General features: G+C 44.6%; 1 protein-coding gene and 1 long non-coding RNA gene across 2 annotated transcripts in view; one reads left to right on the top strand and one right to left on the bottom strand.

Annotated features, from left to right (window-relative positions):
• LOC141258014 (vesicle-associated membrane protein 1-like) overlaps nt 1-2375 on the bottom strand; it is a 63502-nt gene extending 61127 nt beyond the window's left edge. The window contains exon 1 of the mRNA XM_073673006.1: nt 2102-2375. Within this exon, the coding sequence (XP_073529107.1) occupies nt 2102-2103 (2 nt within the window). The 5' untranslated portion in view covers nt 2104-2375. The remainder of the gene's footprint in view (nt 1-2101) is intronic.
• A 264-nt stretch (nt 2376-2639) lies between these two features.
• LOC141258013 (uncharacterized) lies at nt 2640-17964 on the top strand. The gene is made up of 3 exons (XR_012318164.1): nt 2640-2772; nt 9745-9923; nt 15000-17964. It is a non-coding gene; the product is annotated as an uncharacterized lncRNA (long non-coding RNA).
• The last annotated feature ends 8864 nt before the right edge of the window (nt 17965-26828 follow it).

Here is a 26828-nt window from a genome sequence, read left to right as displayed (position 1 = left end):
ATGCTGATCTTCTCCATGCTATGCCCCCTTTCTGCCCCACTCCATACTGAGCCTCCCATGCTTCCCCTACTCTATACTGACCCCCAAGCTTTCCCTTCCTCAAACTGAACCCCCCATGCTTTCTCTTCTACATACTGAGCCCTATACCATACCCCTTTTAAATACTGAGCCCCACCATGCTGCTCCTTCTCCATACTGAGCACCCCATGCTGCCCCATCTCCATACTGAGACCCTATGCTTGCCACTCATGCTGCTCCTTCTCCATATTGGGCCTGACACGCTGCCCATCTCCATACTGAGCCCCCCATGCAAACACTTCTCTATACTGAACCCCCCACACTGCCCCCTGTACATAATGAGCCCGCCATGCTCCTCTTCTCCACATTGCCCTTCTCTATACTGGACCGCCACATTGTCCCTTCTCCATACTGAAACCTCCATGCTTACCCTGCTCTATACTGAGCCCCCATGCTACCTCTTCTTCATACTAAGCCCCCCGTTCTGACAAATTTTCCATACTGATCCCCATGCTTTCCATTCTCCAAACTGAGTCCCCCATGCTGCCCCTTTTCCAAACTGGGCATCTCTATTTCTCCATACTGAGCCTCCTGAAGCAACTGCTTCTCCTTACTGAGAATCTTGAGCAACCCCTACTCCATACTGAGCCCACCACACTAGTCCTTCTCCATACTGAACCCCGCACACTGCCCCTTTTCATTGTTGAGCCCCCCTGCAGCCTCTTCCCCATACTGTTTTTTTTAAATCTTGATCCAGTTGCCACCCCCGCAACCTGCCAAATAAGAGGGATAATTTAAAGGACAGCATGGTTTGTTCATTTAAAGGCATTTTACCCAAGAGCAAAGTACATTTTAATCAATACATATATATTATTAAAATAAAAAAATGAAATTTGGTTACTCTTTAAAGAGGACCTGTTTCCATGTAAATAGTAGCCTGTTTTACTCTTATTTTATTCCCACTGCTCCCCTAAGTATCCATTTTTTTTATTCCGCCATACAGTTCTAAAGATATCAACCTTGTTTTTTAGTTCTGATTTTTATAGTCTTTAACAAGTGGGAGGTTCTCTGGGGCGAGTCTTTAGGCTGCTCTGCATTATCTTCTTATATGGGCAAAGACGATGTAAATTAGCACTAAATAAAAAGTCCTACATCTCTGGAACCTTATGGTGACATTAAAAAAAACAACAGAATACTCAGAGGAGCAATGGGTAAAAAATAAGAGCAAGTTAGCCACTTTTGTCTTGGTGACCGGCCCTCTTTATGTATCTGCTGCAAATCTCTTAGTGTTGAGTGATAACTGTATACACTGGAGACATATGATGAGAGTGGGGAGATTAATCCGCCAGCCTTGGATGTGAAAACTGTGATGATATAAAATAAATAATACAATTAGTGTCACTAACAAGTGCTATTAGTATACCAGCTCTGGATACATGAGGAACGACAGCAGTGCAGTGAAGTTAGAGTAGTCTGAATTGTATTGATAGTGTTTCCATAGTATAAATATCCATGATAAAAGGCTACCACCCTCATCATGGGCAATCAGAAGAACTGAATGATGAGTGTTCTAGTGTTCATTATCATAGCTGAGAAATAAGAATAGTAATATGCATTGTAAATCACTATATACCATCACTACAGCTATAAATGTTACAAGACAATAAACATAGCATTATCAAGTGTATTATCAATAACAGACGTGTCAATACCGAGGAGCTGAAAATAAATCCAGGGGTTCAGATCTCCGGCCATATGAGTGAGAGAAGGATGCAATCAGCTCATGGAAAGAGTGATAAGAATATTGGTACTGGAAGTCAGGGTGCAAAAGTGCTGAGGTCCATTGAGTTAGTTATGGAGCTGGCCTCAGCAGCGATCATATGCATTATATATATTTATATGTACATATATATAAATATATGTATGCAAGAACAAGGGTCTGATCAGATGTGAAGATGATGAATACTCAGTGCATAGACAATACATACTGGATGCCTGCACAGCACATAGTATCAGGGCACATCCTTACAATACAAGGGGATCAGCACTGAGTGCATGGACAGCTACCATGTCTACTACTCACATTGTCTTCTGGAGTGTCCACAGATCTGTGTTCTTCTCAGCTCACAGGGATCTGTCTGTGTGATGGAGCAGGCAGCACCCAGCCCTGGGAGTGTCTCTGTGTAAGAGGAGGTGGGAGAATACATGGGGGCTCCCCAGCTCATAGATGCAGGTGTGAGAAGCTGTGAATGGTGGAGTCATGACATGCACTAGCTCAGGGGCATAAAGCAAAGTTCAGGCACTACTGTTACTGGTGGGCCACTGAGCAGGTACCCACAGGAGCCCTCACTGTTCCATGTCCTAATAACAGGAGCTAATGACCTGTGTTGTCTATGGCAATGCCATCTGACAAAACAAAACACAGCTGAAAATGACATTAAGCCATTACACTGTAGGCAGCATAATGTGGGGGCAACAAGTAGCAGAAGCCTGGGCCGGAGGAGAATCCATCCTGGCCAAAATACAATTAGTAAATTACACATTCCTACTGAGGCCGGTAATTCAGTTATAAAGACTGAATGGGCAATTATATCTGAACTAGAACATGAAAATAAGGAAATGAAGACTGATCAGTGAGGGGGGCAGGAGGCTGTGCTGGAGCTCCCTGGACACTTCTGGAGAACCTGCTGCCAGTCACATCTGACCACTGTGTCCATCCAGACGAGGAGGCTGAGCAGGGCAACCACAAGGAAGGTTTGTACTTCTGTGACTTGTAAATTGCTGACCACCTGACCATATTTGACATGACACTTACTGACAAATGGCCAATTATTTCATGTAATGACTTCAGTGGTCAGTGAGGGAGTTTAGTTGTGTTTCCTTGAACTGATGACCTTATGGACAGATTACAGTTAATTTTAGAGTTTGGAATAGAAAATAACTTTTGGAAACGGCAATGTGATCCAACTAATAAGGGATATAGAAAAACTAGATTAATAATGGAGCCTTACAAAGGGTTGGAAGAACCTGATTTGGGGCATTTTTATGAGTTTTTTATTTGGTCAGAAAAGGGCCAGGACACCATTTTGTAATGAAATAGAACTACAGGACCAAGGACAGAAGACTCTGATAGAAGGAGGCAGTTGGGCTAAATTATTATAAGGTAGGACGATTATTTGGTCATTGTTCATTTATTTAGGTAATAGAGGAACCTAATAGGGGTAAACTTTATACTAGCATGGAGTGGTGGATTATTGGACTATAATGCGCATCAAAGAAAATGTTCAACTCACATCTGAAAATAATAATATTCATATAAACGTCACATTCTGACGTCAGAACCTGATGATTGTAAAGAGGTCAGTGGTGCAAAATGGACTTTACCTATATCTTCCTATAGGAGTACTTTTTGCAGAAGCTTTCTTTTAGGTTAAGTTCACACTGACTTTTTTTTAGGAGTTTTTGGAAAAGAAATTCATAAACATGATTTCAAACAGGAATTTCGGAGAGTTGTAAAGTTTCTACTAAAAAACCCCCCTGAAAATAACTCACGAGTCATCACACCCTTACAGATCACTTCTGGAAGAAGTTCCATTGCTTGTACCAATCACTGATTGAGATTTAATGCTCCTGCTTTCTGTAGGATGTGTTCACACATTGCAGTTTTGCTGGGAATTTTCATAAGTAAATTTCTGCAGCTGCCCCATTTATCTGAAACAACCCCATTCAGATAAATATATGGCTAAGTTCCCACGTTGAGTATATTGGTGAGTTTTAGAAGCTGATTATTTTTATTGTGCAAAAAAATGCAGCATCATCCAGTTCCAGCAGCTTGAACAGGATTTACAGAAATCTCGTGCCCACTGTGCGTTTTTTTTCACAGCGTATACTAATCTGCAGTTCGTTTTTGAAATCTGCAACATGTGAATTTTTCTTGTGGTAAATATTTGTTTTTTGGGGGGATTTTCCCCATATACTTGAGTGAGATGAGGAAAGTCTGCAGATAAAAAAATCATATGCGTTTTTAGTGTTTTAGCATGTTTTTGGAAGCTTAATAAAAAATGAAAGTAATCCGCACATGACTTGCATGTAAAAACTTAATCAAAAATGCAATGAAAAAATGTAGAGAACCTGTCAGCACGATTTTGTAATGTAAAGTAAAGACTGCTGTAATGGCGCTGTAATACTGATTCTATTGATACTTTTGATGACCATCTGTAGTTTTCTGCTAATTGTATTTGGGTGCAAAGGGGCCGGACTGCTGTACCTTGAGTTTTCTGCTACAAACTGTGATTCGCCGGCCCCTCTGTCTGCCTCGTGTCTGTGATTCCCCGGCCCCTCCGCCTACCTCGGGTCTGTGGGATTTGACAGACCGAAGGCAGGTGGAGGGGCCGGGGAATCCCAGACCGGAGGCAGGAGGAGGGGCCAGGGAATCCCAGACCGGAGGCAGGCAGAGGGGCCAGAGAATCACAGGCCGCAGGCAGGTGGAGGGGTTGGGCAATCCCAGACCGGAGGCAGGTGTAGGGCCGGGGAATCCCAGACCGGAGGCAGGAGGAGGGGCCGGGGAATCCCAGACCGGAGGCAGGCAGAGGGGCCAGAGAATCACAGGCCGCAGGCAGGAGCAGGGGCCAGGAAATCACAGACCCGGAGGCAGGCGGAGGGGCCGGGGAATCCCAGACCGGAGGCAGGCAGAGGGGCCGGGGAATCCCAGACCGGAGGCAGGCAGAGGGGCCCGGGAATCCCAGACCGGAGGCCGGCGGAGGGGCCGGGGAATTACATACCGGAGGCAGGCAGAGGGGCCGGGGAATCACAGACAGGAGGCAGATGGAGGGTCCAGGGAATCACAGGCCGGAGGAGCTGGGGAATCCCAGACCGGAGGCAGGCGGAGGGGCTGGAAAATCCCAGACCGGAGGCAGGAGGAGGGGCCAGGGAATCCCAGACTGGATGCAGGCACAGGGGCTGGGGAATCACAGGCCAGAGGCAGGTGGAGGGGTTGGGCAATCCCAGACCGGAGGCAGGTGGAGGGGTCGTGGAATCCCAGACCGGAGGCAGGATGAAGGGCCGGGGAATCCCAGACTGGAGGCAGGCGCAGGCGCCGGGGAATCACAGGCCGGAGGCAGGTGGAGGGGTCGGGGAATCCCAGACCGGAGGAAGGCGGAAGGGCCGTGGAATCCCAGACTGGATGCAGGCGGAGGGGCCGGGGAATCCCAGACTGGAGGCTGGTGGAGGGGCCAGGGAATCACAGGCCGGAGACAGGATAAGGGGCCGGGAAATCACAGGCCGGAGGAGCCGGGGAATCACAGACCGGAGACAGGTGGAGGGGCCGGGGAATCACAGACCGGAGGCAGGCGGAGGGGTCGGGGAATCACAGACCGGAGGCAGATGGAGGGGCCAGGGAATCACAGACCAGAGAGGCAGGCAGAGGGGCCAGAGAATCACAGACCAGAGGCAGGCGGAGGGGCTGGGGAATCACAGACCGGAGGCAGGCGGAGGGGCCAGGGAATCACAGACCGGAGGCAGGCGGGGGGGCTGGGAAATCACAGACTGAAGGCAGGCAGGCAAACAGCATGGATTTATATAGTGTGACCCGAGAGAGTGGTAAAAATAAAAAAATAAATGTATACTTACCCTCCGATGGCCCCCGGTGTCCCGCTCACTCCGTTCTCCCTTGCCGGCAACAGTGAATTGAAAAGACCTGCCGACGTCAGCGTCTCGCGACCCGTCACATGACTCTGACGTCAGCGCAGGTCCTTCAATTCACTGCAAAGTGCCGGGAAGCAAGTAGGAGCGCAGCGCGGGCCGACAGAAGGTAAATATACATTTATTTTTTATTTTATTCTTTTTTTACAGATTTTTTAATGGTGCCTGGGTGTGGATGAGACTCTCCTCTCATCTACACCCGGGTACCATCCGCACATTAGAACGCTTAGATTACGCATCTATATATACAGTGATACGTAATCCATGCGATCTAATGCAAGTCAATGGCGGCGAAGACGCAGCGCTTCCGCAAAATAATTGGTAGTGTTGCTTTTTTTTCCGCAATGATAATCCGCAGCGGAAATTTCCGCAGCATGTGCACAGCACATGCGGATTATCATTGGGGAACATTGCTGCCCTTCTACCATACGTTTTTAATGCATTTCCGCAGCTGCAAAAACGCTGCGGAAACGCATTAAAAACGCATCGTGGGCACACAGCCTAAAAAAGATCAAAGAGGATTTCTCCACTAACAGTATCAATATAATCAGTATTACAGCGCCATTACAGCCATGTCTTTACTTTACATTACAAAATCGTGCTGATAAGTTCTGTTTAGGGTTAAGTTAGTTAATACGTGCAGAATATCTTCAACATCAAAAACACACCAAATACTCTTCATGGGAACTTAGCCTAACTTGTATTCAACTGCAGAAATTTCTGCAAAAAAATTTGCATAGTTGGAAATTAGTTTGCCCTTAAAGGGAATTTGACAGCAGGTTTCTGCTATGCAATCTGAGAGCAGCATGATGTAGGGGCTGAGACCCTGATTCCACATGTGTGTATAAAACCAGAGTTTTATCAGCAAGAGATTATCACTACAGGACTAGGTCTCTCGTGTCTCCTTGTCCACTTATATGTGTAACCCCGCCCCCACCACTGACTGGCAACTTACTGCCTATGCACAGTGTACACAGAACGCTGCCAATCAGTGGTGTGAGCGGAGTTACACAGAGCTCAGTATTCAGAAAACTGGTAGATCTGCAGCAGAGAAAACTGTGATTGTTTGTTAAAATGACAGCATGCAGACAAGCAAGTGACACATCACTGGAATCAGGGTCTCAGTCTCTACATCATGCTGCTCCCAGATAACATAGCCAAACTTAATGACATATTTCCTTTAAGAAGAGGCTCCTCAGCAGCTGAAGTAAATATTATATGGTTAAGGCTGTGTGCCCACTATGCGTTTTTAAGCGTTTCCCAGCGGCAATTCCGCTGCAGAAACGCTTAAAAAACGCTTGGTAGAAGGTCTGCCATGTTCCCCAATGATAATCCGCATAATGCTGCGGAAATTTCCGCTGCGGATTATCATTGCGGAAAAATCCGCAGAACTACCAATTATTTTGTGGAATCGCTGCATTTTCGCCGCCATTGACTTGCATTGAATCGCATAATATCCGCATAATATCCGCATCACTACATGTGCACATGCGGATATCATGCGGTTCAATGTGCGGATGGTACCCGGGTTTGGAGAAGGGGAGACTCTCCTCCAGACCCGGGTACCATAGTACCTGTAAAGAAAAAGAATAAAATAAAAAATATACATTATACTTACCTTCTGATGGCCCCCGGTCTCCATAGCGATCCGTCCTGGCTTGCCGGCACCTTGCGATGGTCTAAAAGGACCTGCCAAGACGTCATGTAGTGATATGACGGGTCCTTTTAGACCACCACTAGACCTCGAGGACACCGGACGGATCGGATAAGGACACCGGGGGCCATCAAAAGGTAAGTATAATATTTATTTTTTATTTTTTACTATTCTTTTACGGTCACACTATATAAATCCATGCCGGTTGCATGGATTTATATAGTGTTACCAAGTTGTCAAGCACTTTCCAAGTGATGCTGAAATCGCTTGGAAAGTGCTTGACAACCCGCATGCGAAATCGCATGTGCAAGACGCTTCACTTCTGCTTGTCCCTGGCAGGAAAAACGCATGTACAATCTGACGCGTCCCCTGGGCCGTGGGGATACCAGGAGCCGGGCCTGTAGATGCTGGGGGTTGTAGTCACCGTGGCGGCGACCCGGTCCGTGACCCAGGGCGGTCAAACCAGGGTAGTCTATGTGTGTCTGTTATGTATAGTCCGACTACGCCACCTGTGGAATGCGGTTATTGGGAACCGCCGCTGCGGAGCAGTCCGCTGAAGCTGGTGATATGTGCAGCAAGGTGATGTAACTCCCCACAGGAAGAGTGGAGCTTCAGGGCAGCGTGTATGGATGATGGTGGTGATGGTGCAAGGTGTTGCGGTGCAAGAATAATCACAGAGGCCAAACGATTCAGTCCCAGATCCTTTACTCACGGTTAAAGCGGTTCCAGTTACAGGGCCAGTGTAAGAGCCCACGGCGTCCTGTGCTCACGCAGTGAGGGACTCGGACGACCCTCAGATATCTCCAGAGTATCTATCAGGACCCCCTTCTGTGTGTCCTCTCTGGCCTTCTACCTGCACCTCACGCCTAGTAGCACTCCTGTCCGGTGTCCTCGGGCCTTGGTGGGCGAGGTGTGTTCCGTCCCCTGGGTCCTATGCGGCTACCTTCCTAGTACACTGGTATGGACTTATGGTCTGCGGTATTTGAAATGCTACAGCCTCCGGTTCCCTAGTTAGGCCTTGTAGCTCTTGGCTAGTTAAGGGACCGGTTCCCTTTCTCCGGCCTGACCCCCCTACCTCCTGGCAGCGGCGGGCGTACGGGTGGCTTGCTGCACGGCCCGTACCCCTGGGGTCCCTTCTCTTCTCGTCCTGGAGCCTCTCCTGCTCCCCTTCTCTCTCCCTTCTCCTTCAGGCTCAGGCCTCCTGCCTTGGCCCGCCTGTGGAGCAGAGCTCATGCAGAGCCCCTGCTCCTGTCACTTCTGACTGAACTCCACCGACTCTCTCCTCTGATCTAAGATGGATCCTTACTTATACTCCTACTCCAGTGCTCCCAGGATCTACGTCCTCCACCCCATCCACTACATAGTTCCCCCTCTCTAAGTGGTTCCTCCCCATTCCAGCCAGGGATCAGGGACTGTGCTCTCCCGTAGGAGCAATCTCGCCCTGTCCCCCGGAAATGTGGTGTAGTGGATGTAGTGTTGGGGTCCTGAGCCATACTCCTTCCTTACCTGAGAGTGAGATACCACACCTCTGGGTGAGATGCAATACCTCTGTGGCGACCGAACCCTCAGGGGCGCCACAAATCCGCATGCGTTTTTTCTGCCAGGGAGATGCAGAAAAATCCGGAGCATTTCTGCATCGTGGTCACTTAGCCTAAATGTCTCAGCTGACAAACAAAATCTTAGATGCTTCAAACCTTCTTTTTGAAAGGAATGAGTGTTTCACATCAGCAGACAAGTATCTTAATTTCTTACCACTTGAAAAGAGGCTCTGCAGCAGGTAAGGTGTATGTTATTATGAATAATGTACCACTAACTACACATTTTAAGGCGTTATAAAGGATATCAGAAGTCACTATTATAATTAGGCTCAGCTTGCAGCCTTGGGCTCTTATACGGTCACTGGACTCGTTTGATGACTTGTAAAATGTAATATTCCTACAATTTCTAGGAGAGGGTACAAGAGACTAGAGTTGTTGTGCCATGACTGAGGGCGCACATGATGCTGTATTAGCCATGCGGAGAAGCAGTCATATCATATTTTGGGCAGCACGGTGGCTCAGTGGTTAGCACTACAGCCTTGCAGCGCTGGGGTCCTTGGTTCAAATCCCACCAAGGACAACATCTGTAAGGAGTTTGTATGTTCTTCCCGTGTTTGTGTGGGTTTCCTCCCACACTCCAAAGATATACTGATAGGGAATGTAGACTGTGAGCCCCAATGGGGACAGTGATGATAATGTCTGTAAAGCGCTGTGGAATTAATGGTGCTGTATAAGTGAGTAAAATAAATAATATATATTTTTGACCCTTACTAGACTGAGATCAGAGGCTTTGCACTTGTACTGAATAAATCCTCCTTATTTCTTCTGATGCAGGTTATCGTCTTACATTTACTTGCTGCACCGGACATGAGCAATCATAACAAGAACCATCTAGAGAAGGACAAGGAGGCGAACACATCCTTGGACAGGAATGCCAGAAAGAAGCAGGAGTGGATCCTCCGCAAGAAAGTGTCCTCCATTACTGCAATCTGTGGATCATTGAAGAAGCACAAGTATTATTTCCAGATCTGAAAGTTACAGTGGTGGCCAAAAGTATTGGCACCCCTGCAATTCTGTCAGATAATACTCAGTTTCTTCCTGAAAATGATTGCAATCACAAATTCTTTGGTCTTATTATCTTCATTTAATTTGTCTTCAATGAAAAAAACACCAAATGAATTGTCCTAAAGCCAAATTGGATATAATTCCACACCAAACCTAAAAAAGGGGGTGGACAAAACTATTGGCACTGTTTGAAAAATCATGTGATGCTTCTCTAATTCGTGTAATTAACAGCACCTGTAACTTACCTGTGGCACCTAACAGGTGTTGGCAATAACTAAATCACACTTGCAGCCAGTTAACATGGATTAAAGTTGACTCAACCTCTGTCCTGTGTCCTTGTGTGTACCACATTGAGCATGGAGAAAAGAAAGAAGACCAAAGAACTGTCTGAGGACTTGAGAAACCAAATTGTGAGGAAGCATGAGCAATCTCAAGGCTACAAGTCCATCTCCAAAGACCTGAATGTTCCTGTGTCTTCCGTGCGCAGTGTGATCAAGAAGTTTAAAGCCCATGGCACTGTGGCTAACCTCCCTAGATGTGGACAGAAAAGAAAAATTGACGAGAGATTTCAACGCAAGATTGTGCGGATGGTGGATAAAGAACCTCGATTAACATCCAAACAAGTTCAAGCTGCCCTGCAGTCCGAGGGTACAACAGTGTCAACCCGTATTATCCGTCGTCGTCTGAATGAAAAGGGACTGTATGGTAGGATACCCAGGAAGACCCCACTTCTTACCCCGAGACATAAAAAAGCCAGGCTGGAGTTTGCCAAAACTTACCTGAGAAAGCCTAAAACGTTTTGGAAGAATGTTGTCTGGTCAGATGAGACAAAAGTAGAGCTTTTTGGGAAAAAGCATCAACATAGAGTGTACAGGAAAAAAAAAGAGGCATTCAAAGAAAAGAACACGGTCCCTACAGTCAAACATGGCGGAGGTTCCCTGATGTTTTGTCTTTTCTGCCTCTGGCACTGGACTGCTTGACCGTGTGCATGGCGTTATGAAGTGTGAAGACTACCAACAAATTTTGCAACATAATGTAGGGCCCAGTGTGAGAAAGCTGGGTCTCCCTCAGAGGTCATGGGTCTTCCAGCAGGACAATGACCCAAAACACACTTCCAAAAGCACTATAAAATGGTTTGAGAGAAAGCACTGGAGACTTCTAAGGTGGCCAGCAATGAGTCCAGACCTGAATCCCATAGAACACCTGTGGAGAGATCTCAAAATGGCAGTTTGGAGAAGGCACCCTTCAAATATCAAGGACCTGGAGCAGTTTGCCAAAGAAGAATAGTCTACAATTCCAGCAGAGCATTGTAAGAAACTCATTGATGGTTACCGGAAGCGGTTGTTCGCAGTTATTTTGGCTAAAGGTTGTGCAACCAAGTATTAGGCTGAGGGTGCCAATACTTTTGTCCGGCCCTTTTTTGGAGTTTTGTGTGAAATGATCAATGATTTGATTTTTGCTTCATTCTCTTTTGTGTTTTTTCCTTGCAAGCAAATTAAATGAAGATAATAATACCAAAGAATTTGTGACTGCAATCATTTTCAGGAAGAAACTGAGTATTATCTGACAGAATTGCAGGGGTGCCAATACTTTTGGCCACCACTGTACATATAACTGTTAATATGGGCTTGTATAGGGGTTAGGATTGGATGATGCGGGGTATAGATATAACCCCTTTATAAAAGAGTTGTGCTTCTTTAACTTCTGCATGTTCTGTACTGGCTCTTGGTGGTAGAGATGCTCCCTTCTCAGGGATGGAGGGGATGCAGGTGTATACACTTACACTTAGCATACATACGCACCGAGTTTGAGAATTTTTTGGGGTGGAACCTTGCAAAAAAAATCTGAAAAATCACTTAAAAGCTTCTTTCATAAAACCACTTTGCTGTTCACATGTTAAATCTTTTGAGCATTTTTTTTTCCGCTTCAGATTTTGAAAAACGCTTAGTAGGAGAAAAGAGAGTGCACGTCACGGCTTTGAAACAGAAAAATGCTCCAAACTAGGCTCTGTGAAATCAAAAGGCCTCAGTCCTCGCATCTCTAAGACTAGGGTTACACGGCAACATGTATAGCGTGACACGGAAATCGCAGCCACACATTGCAACATTGGACGCAACGGTTTCCCATGGTGTTGCATTACGACCTGGGAATACTGCAAATGTTTCCAAATATTGTGGAATTTCTGTCGCTGGTTGCAAGCTTCACTCGCCCGTGACATGCGTCTCGCGAGTCACATATTTGAAACTTGTCTTTTTTATTTACTGCAAAATCAGAGCTCTAAAATAGTTACACAACAGCAAGTCACGCAAATATTTTTGTCACACGACTTTTTCTGAGAGTTGCTGTCGTGTGACACGTCGGTGTTGCCCCCTAGCCTAAAGGTGGCTCCTCTATGCAGGTGGGCTGGTCTCCTCTACCTGGAGCAGACCTTGCACAGTAAAGCTAACGCTGGAGCCCCTTACATGCTCCTCTGTGGTCCTCTCATAATCCTGGGATGTTACATCATATTATCAAGTGTTTAACCCACTGGTAGCTATGTAATGGTACTGGCATTTCTCCATCAAAGCGATACCTGAGAAGCTTAGGATGAAACCATATTGTGCACTCATTGGCACCACTGGTGGATGGAGTTCCAGCCACGCATCCGGCTGTTGGCTTTGGCATTCATTGAGCGTAATGCCTACTTGGCAGAAACATACTGAACCAGAAGAGCGTTGTATCACTAATATCACCTTGCTGATAGTGCTCAGCCGATACAGCACAACATAAGGTTTGATGACATAGCATTTATGGTACTGCAGTGCAGGACTCCTTTGTATTCAGTTTCTTCTGTTTTAAAAGAAACCAGTCAGCATATTCACGCTACCAGATTATAGCAAAAAGAAGGAAACATCATGTTTTGGTTTTTCTTTTTTCGCAAACTTTTTGATGAATAGAATAAGTATCAAAGTTAAGCTTTATTGCACTGGGCAACCATATTCTGACAATTCCTGTCCCTCCAATGTGAGTCTGGTCAGTACAAAAGGATTGCTGATGGTGCTCTGCTAAGGTCTGGGGAAATAACTGAATGAAGGCAAAGAAAAGTGTTACTCGCTATCGTATCCTAAAAATAAAAGTCTTCTGATCCAAGTTTCGGACATACACATGGTATGCAGGGGGTGTGCAGGAGAAGAGTGGACGACGACCATTTCACGTTTCCACAAGGCTTCTATGAGTTATACGGGTCCTGGATATGGTAGTTGTGGTGAGGGGCTGCTGATGTTCCTCCACACCCTGACTTCCCACAAAGAGTAAATATTGTCCTGTCTGACGTGTGGTATGGGTGTAGTGCAATACATTCATTTTTGTGGCTGCTGCTGGCTCCATGATTCCAGATCCAGGCTTTATTCCACATGCGTCAGACTTTTTTTAACAGTCCAACTTTACTTAACAATTTTATAGTCTCAATAGCAGATACAGTACAGCACATGTTCTGTTGTTCATCCTGAGCTCTCCCTTCATTCTCTGTCATTTCAGGCTCTGCAATGTCTTCTCCTTTCAGTACAGCTTTCATGCTTCCTGACCCACTATTCTGCTGGTTCAGCATCCCGGCCGGCTCCCTTAGGGAGGTGAAAGAGGCATCTGCTTCCATGCCAAATTCGGGCCATGGGCCCCGGATTTTGCTGGGATTTCCCACTGAACAAAGTGGCGGCCGTCCACATACTATATGCAGCATGCTTCTTGTACTTTCTCAGGCTTCTGGCGTAATCTGCTTCTCCTCAGTTCTCTCCTCTCCAGCACTCACTTACACGTTGCATCTATCACTACTGAACACTATCTGACTACACCAGGAAGTACTCCTTCTATTTATAACTTCACTCCCCCTCCCAACTGGGAAAGTCCCTGGACCTAATAACTATACATTACAGTTACCTTACTTCTTCCACTGCAGTGCCGTCTTCTGCATTTCCTAATCTCCAATTAATCTTATATTATTCCTATTCTTTCCCTATATTATATTTAAAACACATTTTTATAATTCCAAAGTACTGTACATAAAAACATTAATGTTTTATCAGGAAGGGATGAAGAGCATGCGCAGGCACCAACACACCCTTACAGCTTCACACTGGCATCTTCTAACTGTCACAGTACTCACAGGTAACTTAAGACCGTCTTTGATCATCCTGGAGCTGATCATTGGCTGAGCCTTTGCCATTCTGGCTGTTCTTCGATCCATTCGAATGGTAGTCTTCCATTTTCTTCCACATCTCTCTGGTTTTGTTTTACATTTTAAAGCATTGGAGATCATTTTAGCTGAACAGCCTATCATTGTCTGCACTTCTTTATAAGTTTTACCCTCTCCAATCAACTTTTTAATCAAAATACGCTGCTCTTCTGAACAATGTCTTGAACGACCCATATTTCTCAGGCTTTCAAGGAGAAATGCATGTACAACATGTGCTGGCTTCACCCTTACATAAGGGCCACCTGATTCACACCTGTTTCTTCACAGAATGATTGACCTCACTAATTGAACTCTGCAATGCTATCATTTTGAACACACCCCCGTACAATTAATTATTCAGATACACAGACTCAAATCATGCAGATCATGAATGCTGAGTCTGTTGGTTTTCTTAGAATCTACTGCACTAACTGGTAAATGGTTTGACATATGGTATATACCAAAGACAGCGATTAATCTGGTTAGTCATATTGGACTGCTATTATTTTGAACACTACTGTACTCCAGTCCCTGTCAGAAATGAAAAGATGCACTAAATTCATTAGGAAGTGCATGTCTGGTAATGAATCTGCTGCATCTTACTCCAGTGCAGTTTACAGAATGCCAGTCTTGATGAATCGGGGCCATAATCCCTATTAACCTTTTATCTTTCTGGCAGGTGAAAAATAATGCTTTGAGGATTTTTTGAAGGACAAGTGGGTTATATTACAGTCATAATAAAAGATGCTCTGAAAAGGATTTCATGCTGTGACTGTGAGTAAAGATATAAGAAAATTACAACCAACCTTTCTTTCAGAGTGAAGAAACGAGCACCAGAAGACAATAAGAAGCCAATGAGAAGAGCTGGACCCAAAGAACCAAAGGTCTCCCATGAAGAAACTTGCTGCCGCCAGCCAGGACGGTCCAAGACGATGTGCTCCAAGTGTGAGATCGTCACTTGCAGAAAGTGTGACACTCTGCATGCAAACTCTCTGTTTGTGGCACACAGTTTACTAGATCACTATGATTACTAAGAATCCTAATGACGGCAGCTTCTGAAGAACCTAACAAATAAGATTTGTATGGCAAAAATATTTTAAGAAATGTATATGTGTTTCTGGATAGATTTAAGTTGCCATATGACCAATTTCTGCATTGAACTGTTTGTTCTCAAGGTCAGCTTTCTGTGACATGTCAGCTTTAGAGATCATTGGGCGTCCCAGCTCAGTGAGGGTTAGTATTATGGTAGGTGCAGAGCGCTATCACAGATTTTGCATTTTAATTCAGAAGCTTCTAGGTCTACCGCTGTGCCTTCCTCTTCTATCTTCACCTCCACTCACACTGACAGTCGTGCAAATAGTTTCTACAGCTTAAAAAAAATTCAGCTCAGAAGTCACCTGAGATATAAATTACATAATTATATATATATCTATCTATATATCTATATTTATACATACACACACGCACTTATGTCCAGAAACATATGGTCAGTGACCGAATCTTCGGGATTTGTCTTCTTCAGGCCACTATTTTTTATTTAGAATGAAACAACTGAGATGCAATTGACGTGGAGACGTTCTGGTTTAATTAAAGGGGTTGAACAAAAATATCCTAAGAAACATTTAGGAATTGCAGCCATATTTCTACAAAGTCTTCTTATTTCATGGGCTCAAAAGTAATTGGACAAATTAACTTTATCATAAATAAAATGTTCACTTTTAATACTTTGTAGAGAATCCTTTGCAGGCATTGACTGCCTGAAGTCTGGAAGTCATGGACGTCACCAAACGCTGGGTTTCCTCCTTTGTGACACTTTGCCGCCTTTACTGCAGCTGACTTCAGTTGTTGCTTGTTGTAGGTCTTTCTGCCTTAAGTTTTGTCTTAACCATGTGAAATGCTGCCCGATGGGGTTGAGATCTGGAGATTGACTCGGCCACTGCAGAAAATTCCACTGAAGCGCCGTTCAATCAACCTTGCAGCATTTGGTTGAATCTGAGCAGAAAGTATCACTCTGTACGCTTCAGAAATCATCCGGCTGCTTCCGTCTTCAGTCACATCATCAATAAACAGTTGTGGCCATGTGCCATTGGAAGCCATGCTATACTTTCTTCTTCTCGTCATTCTGGTTGATCTTCGGGTCCTTTTACATTGTGTCTAGAACACACTCGGTGGCCCTGTTGGGGCATACATCCAAAGACCACCGCAAAACGGGATTGTTTGTGCCGGCAGAGTGAACTTGCTCTCTGCCATGCATCATTTTCAAGCGTGTACACCTATTGGAGACGGACACCCAGAATCAGTTTACTACGTTTGGGGTGTCCACCTCAAGTAGGCTTACATGCTGGAAAATGATGCACAGCAGAGCGCACGTTGGTTCTGCCAGCATCATTATATCCTATGACCCTGTCGGCGCAAAAGTCCGAATCCCATTTTGCTGGGGGGTTCAGATGTATGCCCCAATGGAGCCACCAAGCGTGTACTAAACTCTATATGAAAGCACCCTTAGTTTCATCTGTCCAAATAATGCTTTTCCAGAACTGGGTTGGCTGCTTTAGATGTTTTTTTGGCAAAGTCTAATCTGGGCTTTCTATTTGTAAGGCCACGGCCCCACTATCAGTAGTCGGTCAGTATTTTTTCTCAGCAGTGGGAGTCAAAACCAGGAGTGGGTGTAAATGCAGAATTGGTGACTTGTTTCTATTACAACTTTTCTCTGATTGTTTCTCACCTGGTTTTGGCTTCCACTCCTGAGAAAAAATACAGACCGAATACTGACCAAATACTGATAGAGGGCAGTGGCCTTTGGCTGATTAATGGTTTGCAACGTGTGGTGAATCCTCTGTATTTGCTCTCATGAAGTCTTTTCTTTATGGTAGTTCTTCACTTGGGTGGGTGTCGTGAGGGGTTTTTCTTCACCATGGAAAGGATTCCGTGATCATCCACCACTGTTGTCTTCTGTGAATGTCTAGGTCTTTTGAGCTCCCAAGCTCACCAGTGAAGCTCTTTATTGTGCAGAATGTACCAAACTGTTGGTTTTGCTACTCATAACAATTCTGCTATCTCTCTGATGGATTTTTTTCAGCCTAATGATGGTCTTTTTCTCTTCCATTGAGAGCTCCATTGACCGCATGTTGTGGTTCACAGTTTTCAAATACAAATGCTACACCTGGAATCAGCTCCAGACCTTTTACCTGTTTAATTGATGATGGATTAAAAAGGTAATAGCCCATGAAAGAGCTTTTTAGATAATTGTCGAATTACCTTTGATCCCTTTAAAAAGAGGCAGCTACATATTAAAGAGTAGTAATTTCCAAACCCTTACTCCAATGAGCATGTGAATACCCTCAAATTAAAGCTGAGAGTTGGCATTTTAAGCCCATATAGAATATATAACTGTATCTTGAAGTTGTTTAGGCAAATGCAGACAGACAGAAGAGGGCCCCCTGTGCAAGAACAGTGTATGGGCCCCTTGCAGTCCAATAGCTCATCATAATGCACAATTCCACCTGCTTTGGAGCTGGACGTGAGCCCCCTTACCTCATGGGCCATTGTGAGGCTGCACAGGTTGCACCAATGGTCTTTCCATCCCTGAATGGGGAACAGCAGGGGGAAGCCCCATATTTGACCAAACCTGACATATAGAGCTTGTGTCTGCATAGGTGTCTGTTTATGCATATGCGTAGGACCCCATTAATGGGAAATATCAATTTTTTGCTCTAAATTTATCACATAGCAATTTTACACAGAACCCCCCCCCCATTCAAAGTGCCTGAGAAACTTAATAAAACCACAAAACAGTTGCTTGTTTCTTGGCATGAAGCCCATTCTGTCAGGGGTGTACATAACCTCCGCCTGCATTTTATTAAAGCGGAATCTGGACACTACGTGTGTGTGCTGTCTATTTATTCTCCAAGCTCGTTCTTCACAACAACTTTAATCCGACCTTGCACATCAACTCGGCTGGGCTTCTTCCGCCCACATCGAAATGCAGCATTGATGCAAAAGGTGGTACTATTAGATATGTGCCAGTACCATCCACATTGAGTGCTGTATGTGCTATTAGGATCGAGTGTCAACTGTAATATATAGCCAATATCACACAGCAAGGAGTGAAGTTTTCAAAAGTGACCCCAACATCTAGGGTGTTTAAAGGGACTGTCAGCACAGAATGACTGTTCAAACTAGGTACCACCGCTCGGCACCATCTCCTTCCTTCTCTGGCCATATGAAGCCAGAGCTGCAAACAAAGAAGGAAGGGGGGGTTGGAGATAGAGGGAAAACAAGCAGGTGGGAAGTTGTATTTAAATGACTGGCCCCGCCGTGAAGCACTGAGCGGTGGTACCTAGTTTGAACAGTCATTCCGTGCTGAGAGTCCCTTTAACATGGGCTCCTCAAAGGAAATGATCTGCAAAGTAGCCTGTTTGTACGGAAAAAAATTGTTGGATTCAAAGTTGCCTAATCTAAGTGAAGCTCTTGCAGTCTAGGACTTGCCATTACTAGTGTTGCACTAATGTGCTCAGATAAGGCGTTATCCGAGCACACTCGAATCTTAACCGGGTATCTTCGGCGTGCTCGGAAAATATGGTTGCATCGCCGCGGCTGCATGCTTCGTGGCTGTCAAACAGCCGCGAGACATGCAAGGATTGTTGGACAAATAGGTAATCCCTGCATGTGTTGCGGCTGTCTAAAATATTTTCCAAGCATGCCGAAGATACTTGGTTAAGACTCGAGTGTGCTCGGATAACCCCTTATCCGAGCACGTCCGCGCACCACTAGTTATTATTACCTTTTCAATTAAGTCCAGTGTGTAGTTTGCAGGCAGTGGAGAAAGGAGAAAACTATTTTCTATTGATCATGCTCACATTTGACTATTCACTTAGTCTGTGATTTGGCAGAGTGGTTGGAAGGAGTGCCGTGACTGCCGTGTTGGACCCTGTCCAGGTGACTGGAACCGAGCAAGTGCGGGATTATAACATTATTTTCTAAATTCAGCGCTGCCTACAAACTAAAAAGATATTGTCTGAAAAATATGGTATAAGACACTTTTTTCCTCCAAAATTTTAGAGGAAAGTGGAGGGTGCGTCTTATAGTCCGATATACATAAATACTGTGGCTTTGGGTGGTGGGGGAAGCGACAGAGGTGGAGTAGCGGTACACAGGAGTCAGCAGCCGCCTGCTGCAGCCTACACTATGCCCGCTACGTGGGGGTGGGAAGCAGTGAATATTCATTTTACTTAATAGCCAGCACACGGTGCCTGCAGCGTGACTCCTGGTATGTATGGGCACCCTTCATCCCTGTATGTATGGCCCCCCTCATCTTGGTATGCTTGGCAACCCCGATCCCCGTCGCACTGCACAGAAAAAAATAAACAATTATACTCACCTCCTCTCTCCTCCTGCGCTGTGTCCCACGCTGTGCCGGAATAGTCACTGCTCCCCACGCCGGGACTGTGTGCGTGGGGAGCAGTGACCATTAATTCTCCCTAATAACGTGCACACTGTAGCTGCAGTGCGGCTCCTGCTGCGCTCTGCGGTCAGTGTGCCCGCTATTAACCCCTTTACTACCTAAGGTGGTTCGCACGTTAATGACCAGGCCAATTTTTACAATTCTGACCACTATCATTTTATGAGGTAATTACTCTGGAACACTTCAACGGATCCCCCTGATTCTGAGATTGCTTTTTCATGATATATTGTACTTCATGATTGTAGTAAAATTTCTTTGATATTAGTTGCGTTTATTTGTGAAAAAAACGGAAATTTGGTGAAAAGTTTGAAAATGTTGCAATTTTCAAAATTTTAATTTTTATGCCCTTAAATCAGAGAGATCTGTCACACAAAATAGTTAATAAATAACATTTCCCACATGTCTACTTTACATCAGCACAATTTTGGAACCAACATTTTTTTTATTTTTATTAGGGAGCTATAAGGGTTAAAAGTTGACCAGCGATTTCTAATTTTTCAAACAAAATTTACAAAACCATTTTTTTTAGGGACCACATCACATTTGAAGGTACTTTGAGGGGTCTTTATGACATAAAATACCCAAAAGTGACACCATTCTAAAAACTGCACCCCTCAAAGTGCTCAAAACCACATTCAAGAAGTTTATTAACCCTTCAGGTGTTTCACAGGAATTTTTGGAATGTGGAAGAAAAAAATTAACATTTAACTTTTTTCACAAAAATGTTACTTTAGACCCAATTTTTTTTTATTTTTGCAGGGGTAACAGTAAAAAATGGACCACAAAATTTGTTGTGCAATTTCCCCTGAGCACGCAGATACCCCATATGTGGGGAAAAAACACTATTTGGGCGCATGGCAGGGTTCAGAAGGGAAGGAGCGCCATTTGACTTTTTGAATGTAAAATTTGCTTGAATAATTAGCGGACGCCATGTTGCGTTTGGGGAGCTCCTGATGTGCCTAAACAGTTGAATCCCCCCACAAGTGACACCATTTTGGAAACTAGACCCCTCAGGGAACTTATCTAGATGTGTGGTGAGCACCCTGAGCACCCAAGTGCTTTACAGAAGTTTATAACATGGAGCCATGAAAATAAAAAACTCAACTTTTTCCACAAAAATGATCTTTTAGCCCCAATTTTTTTATTTTCACAAGGGTAAGAGGAGAAAATAGACCCCAAAAACTTGTGTGCAATTTCTCCTGAGTACGCCAATACCAAACATGTGGGGAAAATATACTGTTTAGGCACACGGCAGAGCTCAGAAGGGAAGGAGCACTGTGTGACTTTTTGAATGCAAAATTGGCTGGAATTGAGAGCGGACGCCATGTCGTGTTTGGAGAGTCCCTGATGTGCCTAAATAGTGGAAACCCCCCACAAGTGACTCCATTTTGGAAACTACACTCCTCAAGGATTTTATCAAGGGGTATAGTGAACATTTTGAACCCAGAGGTACGACACAGAATTTGATAACATTAGGTCATCATATTGAATAAGTTGTCATTAGTCTTGAGCGCAAGAGCTCGCTACTTGAGTTTGCATCAGGTACTCAGGTATGCACCATGTATCGCGCGTGCTCGAGTGACATGCTCGAGTCCCCGCCCACATGTTTCACGGTTATTAGACACCCAAAAAAAACATGCGGGGATCGCTCGTGCATGGCAGGCCCAACCCTAATCCTAACCCAACCTTAAGCCTAACCCTACCCTAACCCTAGCACAACCCTAATACAGCCCCAACCCTAACCCTAGCCCAACCCTAATACAACCCCAACCCTAACCCCAACTCCAACCCTAGCACAACCCTAACCCCAACCCTAGAGTTTATTTTTTACGCCGTTCCTTGTGCGGTATAAGTGATTAGACGACTTTATTCTTCGGGTCGGTGCGATTACAGCGATACCAGAATCATATTGGGTTTTTATGATTGACAGTTGTCACACACTAAAAGACACATTTTTTTGCAAAATCTAGTTTTTGCGTCGCCATATTTTGAGAGCTATAATTTTTCCATATTTTGGCCGACACAGTCATGTGACAGCTTGTTTTTTTGTGGGATGAGTTGACGTTTTTATTGGTACCATTTTCAGGCATGTGACATTTTTTGATCGCTTTCTATTCCGATTTTTGGGAGGCAGAAAAAAAAACAAAAAACAATTGCTGAATTTTTTTATGCTGTTCCGCGTGTGGAAAAATTGATAAAGTAGCTTTATTCTTCGGGTCAGTACGTTTACAGCGGTACCACATTTATAACGTTTTTCTATGTTTTGGCGCTTTTACACAAAAAAAGATATTTTATAGAAAAAAATATTTTTTTGCATCGCTTTATTCTGAGAGCTATAACTTTTATATTTTTCGGCTGATGGAGCTGTATGACAGCTTGTTTTTTGCGGGACAAGATGACATTTTCAGCGGTACCATTTTTATTTACATTCCAGTTTTATTCCATTTTTTGTTTGGCGGTATGATGATAAAGCATAGTTTTTTGCTTAGTTTTTTATTTTTTACTGTGTTCACTAAAGGGGTTAACTAATGGGACAGTGTTATAGGTCAGGACGCAGCGATACCAAATATATGTACTTTTATTGTTTTGGTTTTTTTTATAATAATATTTATTGATGGGGTATATTATATTTTTATTTTTGGTGGATTATTATTTTTTTTTTTTTCATTTTTTGACACGTTTTTACTTTTATATTTTGTCCCACTATGGGACTTTCACTTTTTTTTTACTCTGATCACCTGTATAGCACAGGAATGGAGAACCATCCCTGTGCTATACAGGCTGTCAGCGCTGCAGATGCAGAAGATACTTTGGTCATGCACTGCGCATGATGAAAGTATCTTCCTGCTGTCTGGTGACCTAGATGTTGTCATGACGACATCTGGGTCACCATGACAACCACGGAACCAGGCCTCAGATAGCGCGAGACAGTGGGGAAGAGGTGAGTATCGGCGCTTACCTTCGCAATGCTGCGATCGACTTTGATCGCAGCATTGTGGGGGGGTTAATGTGCCGGGAACGGTGTGGGACCGCTCCCAGCACATTGTGACAATCAGCTGACACCCGGCGGCAATCGCGCCCGCACAGCCTGTGTGCGGGCAAAATCAACAGGGCGTACAAATACGTATTAGGCTCTTAAGTCCCAGGGTGCAGGTACGTATTAGTACGCCCTGGGCTTTAAAGGGGTTAAAGTCCATGAATATTCACCACTCCCATGGGTGTGGTGAATATTCATGGACTTTAATATTGGGCACACTGACCGCCTAGCGCAGCAGGAGCCACCCTGCGGCTACAGTGTGCACGCTATTAGGGACAATGAATGGTCACTGCTCCCCGCGCACGCAGTCCGGGCGTGGGGAGCAGTGACTATTCCGGCACAGCATCTCGCTGTTTGAGGGCGCAAGGCAGTTACACCATGTGCGGCTCTCACAGTGTGAACCCTGTCGGCGGCAGAGGGACACAGCACTGGAGCAGAGAGGAGGTGAGTACATTTGTTTTTCTGTACAGCGTGACGGGGATCAAGGGGGGGGGTCAAGCATACCAGGATGAGGGGGGCCATACATACCAGGAAGAGGGATGAGGGGGGCCATACATACAAGGATGAGGGGGGCCATACATACAAGGATGAGGGGGGCCATACATACAAGGATGAGGGGGGCCATACATACCAGGAAGAGAGATGAGGGGGGCCATACATACAGGGATGAAGGGTGCCATACATACCAGGAAGAGGAAAGAAGGTGCCATACATACCACAAAGAGGGATGAAGGTGCCATACATACCAAGATTGGTGTGAGGGGGGGCCATACATACCAGGATGAAGGATGCCATACATACCAGGAAGAAGGATGAGGGGGGCCATGCATACCAGGATGGTGGATTGGGGTGCCATCATATCAGGATGGGGATGAGGGCCACGTACACTATGTGCAGAATTATTAGGCAAGTTGTATTTTAGAGAATTATTTTTATTATTGATCAACAACTATGTTCTCAATCAACCCAAAAGACTCATAAATATCCAAGTTTAATATTTTTGGAAGTTGGAGTGGGCTTTTTTTCGATTTGGCTATCTTAGGAGGATATCTGTTTGTGCAGGTAACTATTACTGTGCAGAATTATTAGGCAACTTAATAAAAACCAAATATAATCCCATCTCACTTGTTTATTTTCACCAGGTAAACCAATATCAGTGCATAAAATTTGGAAATAAACATTTCTGACATGCAAAAATAAAAACAAAAAAAATTAGTGATGAATATAGCCAACTTTCTTTACGATGACACTCAACAGCCTTCCATCCATAGATTCTGTCAGTTGCTTGATCTGTTTTCAATCAACATTGCGTGCAGCAGCCACCACAGCCTCCCAGACACTGTTCCGAGAGGTGTACTGTTTTCCCTCCCTGTAGATCTCACATTTTATGATGGACCACAGGTTCTCTATGGGGTTCAGATCAGGTGAACAAGGGGGCCATGTCATTATTTTTTCTTCTTTTAGACCTTTACTGGCCAGCCACACTATGGAGTAGTTGGATGCATGTGATGGAGCATTGTCCTGCATGAAAATCATGTTTTTCTTGAACAATACCGACTTCTTCCTGTACCACTGCTTGAAGAAGTGGTCTTCCAGAAACTGGCAGTAGATCTGGGAGTTGAGCTTCACTCCATCCTCAACCCGAAAAGGTCCCACAAGTTCATCTTTGATGATACCAGCTCATACCAGTACCCCACCTCCACCTTGCTGGCGTCGGAGTCGGAGTGGAGCTCTCTGCCCTTTACTGATCCAGCCTCTGGCCCATCAAGAGTCACTCTCATTTCATCAGTCCATAAAACCTTTGAAAAATCAGTCTTCAGATATTTCTTCGCCCATTCTTGACGTTTTATCTTATGTTTCTTATTCAAAGGTGGTCGTTTTTCAGCCTTCCTTACCTTGGCCATGTCCCTGAGTATCGCACACCTTGTGCTTTTTGATACTCCAGTAACGTTGCAGCTCTGAAATATGGCAAAACTGGTGGCGAATGGCATCTTGGCAGCTTCACGCTTGATTTTCCTCAATTCATGGACAGTTATTTTGCGCCTTTTTTGGCCAACACGCTTCTTGCGACCCTGTTGTCTATTTGCCATGAAACGCTTGATTGTTCGGTGATCACGCTTCAAAAGTTTGGAAATTTCAAGACTGCTGCATCCCTCTGCAAGACATCTCACAATTTTGGACATTTCAGAGCCCGTCAAATCTCTCTTCTGACCTATTTTGCCAAAGGAAAGGAAGTTGCCTAATAATTAAGCACACCTTATATAGGGTGTTGATGTCATTAGTCAACACCCCTCCTCATTACAGAGATGCATATCACCAGATTTACTTAATTGGTAGTTGGCTCTCAAGCCTATGCAGCTTGGAGTAGGACAACATGTATAAAACATATCATGTGATCAAAATACTCATTTGCCTAATAATTCTGCACACGGTGTATAACAGGAAGGAGGGGGCCATTTATACCAGGATGGGAGATATAGATACAGAATTGGGGGATATTACCCCTACAGTGTCAGCAGCAGACCCCCTCCCCCATAACAGGGTATCATGACCACACTTTTTGCTTAAATTTTTTTTCTATTTTCCTCCTCTAAAACCTAGGTGCGTCTTATAGTCCGATGCGTCTTGTAGTTCAAAAAATAGGGTAATCGAAAATGGTAATAAGCCCTAGACTGCTCCAGATTTACTTATCTGGGCAATTCTGAAGTGATGGCTTCACTTTAAATGGAGTCTGTCAACTTAAAAATAAAAATCAATGTTCTAATTAAACATAGGAGCTTTGTGCACCCTTGGCTGACTGAGCAGCTCAGTGCACCTTCCACCTATTTGTATTCTATCTATCCATCTCTACCCTCCTTTTGATTGACAGCTTAAAAAAAAAATCAGCTAAAAGACGTTTTCAGGTGGGATCTCCAAAAAAACCTCTCCAAAATGAATGAACATACAGTGCTGGCCAAAAGTATTGGTACCCCTGCAATTCTGTCAGATAATACTCAGTTTCTTCCTGAAAATGATTGCAATCACAAATTCTTTGGTCTTATCTTCATTTAATTTGCTTGCAAGGAAAAAACACAAAAGAGAATGAAGCAAAAATCAAATCATTGATCATTTCACACAAAACTCCAAAAATGGGCCAGACAAAAGTATTGGCACCCTTAGCCTAATACTTGGTTGCACAACCTTTAGCCAAAATAACTGCGAACAACCGCTACCGGTAACCATCAATGAGTTTCTTACAATGCTCTGCTGGAATTGTAGACCATTCTTCTTTGGCAAACTGCTCCAGGTCCCTGATATTTGAAGGGTGCCTTCTCCAAACTGCCATTTTGAGATCTCTCCACAGGTGTTCTATGGGATTTAGGTCTGGACTCATTGCTGGCCACCTTAGAAGTCTCTAGTGCTTTCTCTCAAACCATTTTATAGTGCTTTTGGAAGTGTGTTTTGGGTCATTGTCCTGCTGGAAGACCCATGACCTCTGAGGGAGACCCAGCTTTCTCACACTGGGCCCTACATTATGCTGCAAAATTTGTTGGTAGTCTTCAGACTCCCATAATGCCATGCACACGGTCAAGCAGTCCAGTGCCAGAAAAGCAACCCCAAAACATCAGGGAACCTCCGCCATGTTTGACTGTAGGGACCTTGTTCTTTTGTTTGAATGCCTCTTTTTTTTTCCTGTACACTCTATGTTGATGCTTTTTCTCAAAAAGTTCTACTTTTGTATCATCTGACCAGAGAACATTCTTCCAAAACATTTTAGGCTTTCTCAGGTAAGTTTTGGCAAACTCCAGCCTGGCTTTTTTATGTCTCGGGGTAAGAAGTGGGGTCTTCCTGGGTATCCTACCATACAGTCCCTTTTCTTTCAGACCTCAACGGATAGTACGGGTTGACACTGTTGTACCCTCGGACTGCAGGGCAGCTTGAACTTGTTTGGATGTTAGTCGAGGTTCTTTATCCACCATCCGCACAATCTTGCGTTGAAATCTCTCGTCAATTTTTCTTTTCCGTCCACATCTAGGGAGGTTAGCCACAGTGCCATGGGCTTTAAACTTCTTGATGACACTGCGCACGGAAGACACAGGAACATTCTGGTCTTTGGAGATGGACTTGTAGCCTTGAGATTGCTCATGCTTCCTCACAATTTGGTT

The sequence above is a fragment of the Phyllobates terribilis genome, unplaced genomic scaffold (genome assembly GCF_046119375.1).
Source record: "Phyllobates terribilis strain yellow unplaced genomic scaffold, ASM4611937v1 Scaffold_3__8_contigs__length_932513732, whole genome shotgun sequence".
In the NCBI taxonomy this organism is placed as follows: Eukaryota; Metazoa; Chordata; class Amphibia; order Anura; family Dendrobatidae; genus Phyllobates; species Phyllobates terribilis.
This window is presented reverse-complemented; position numbering and strand designations above follow the sequence as displayed.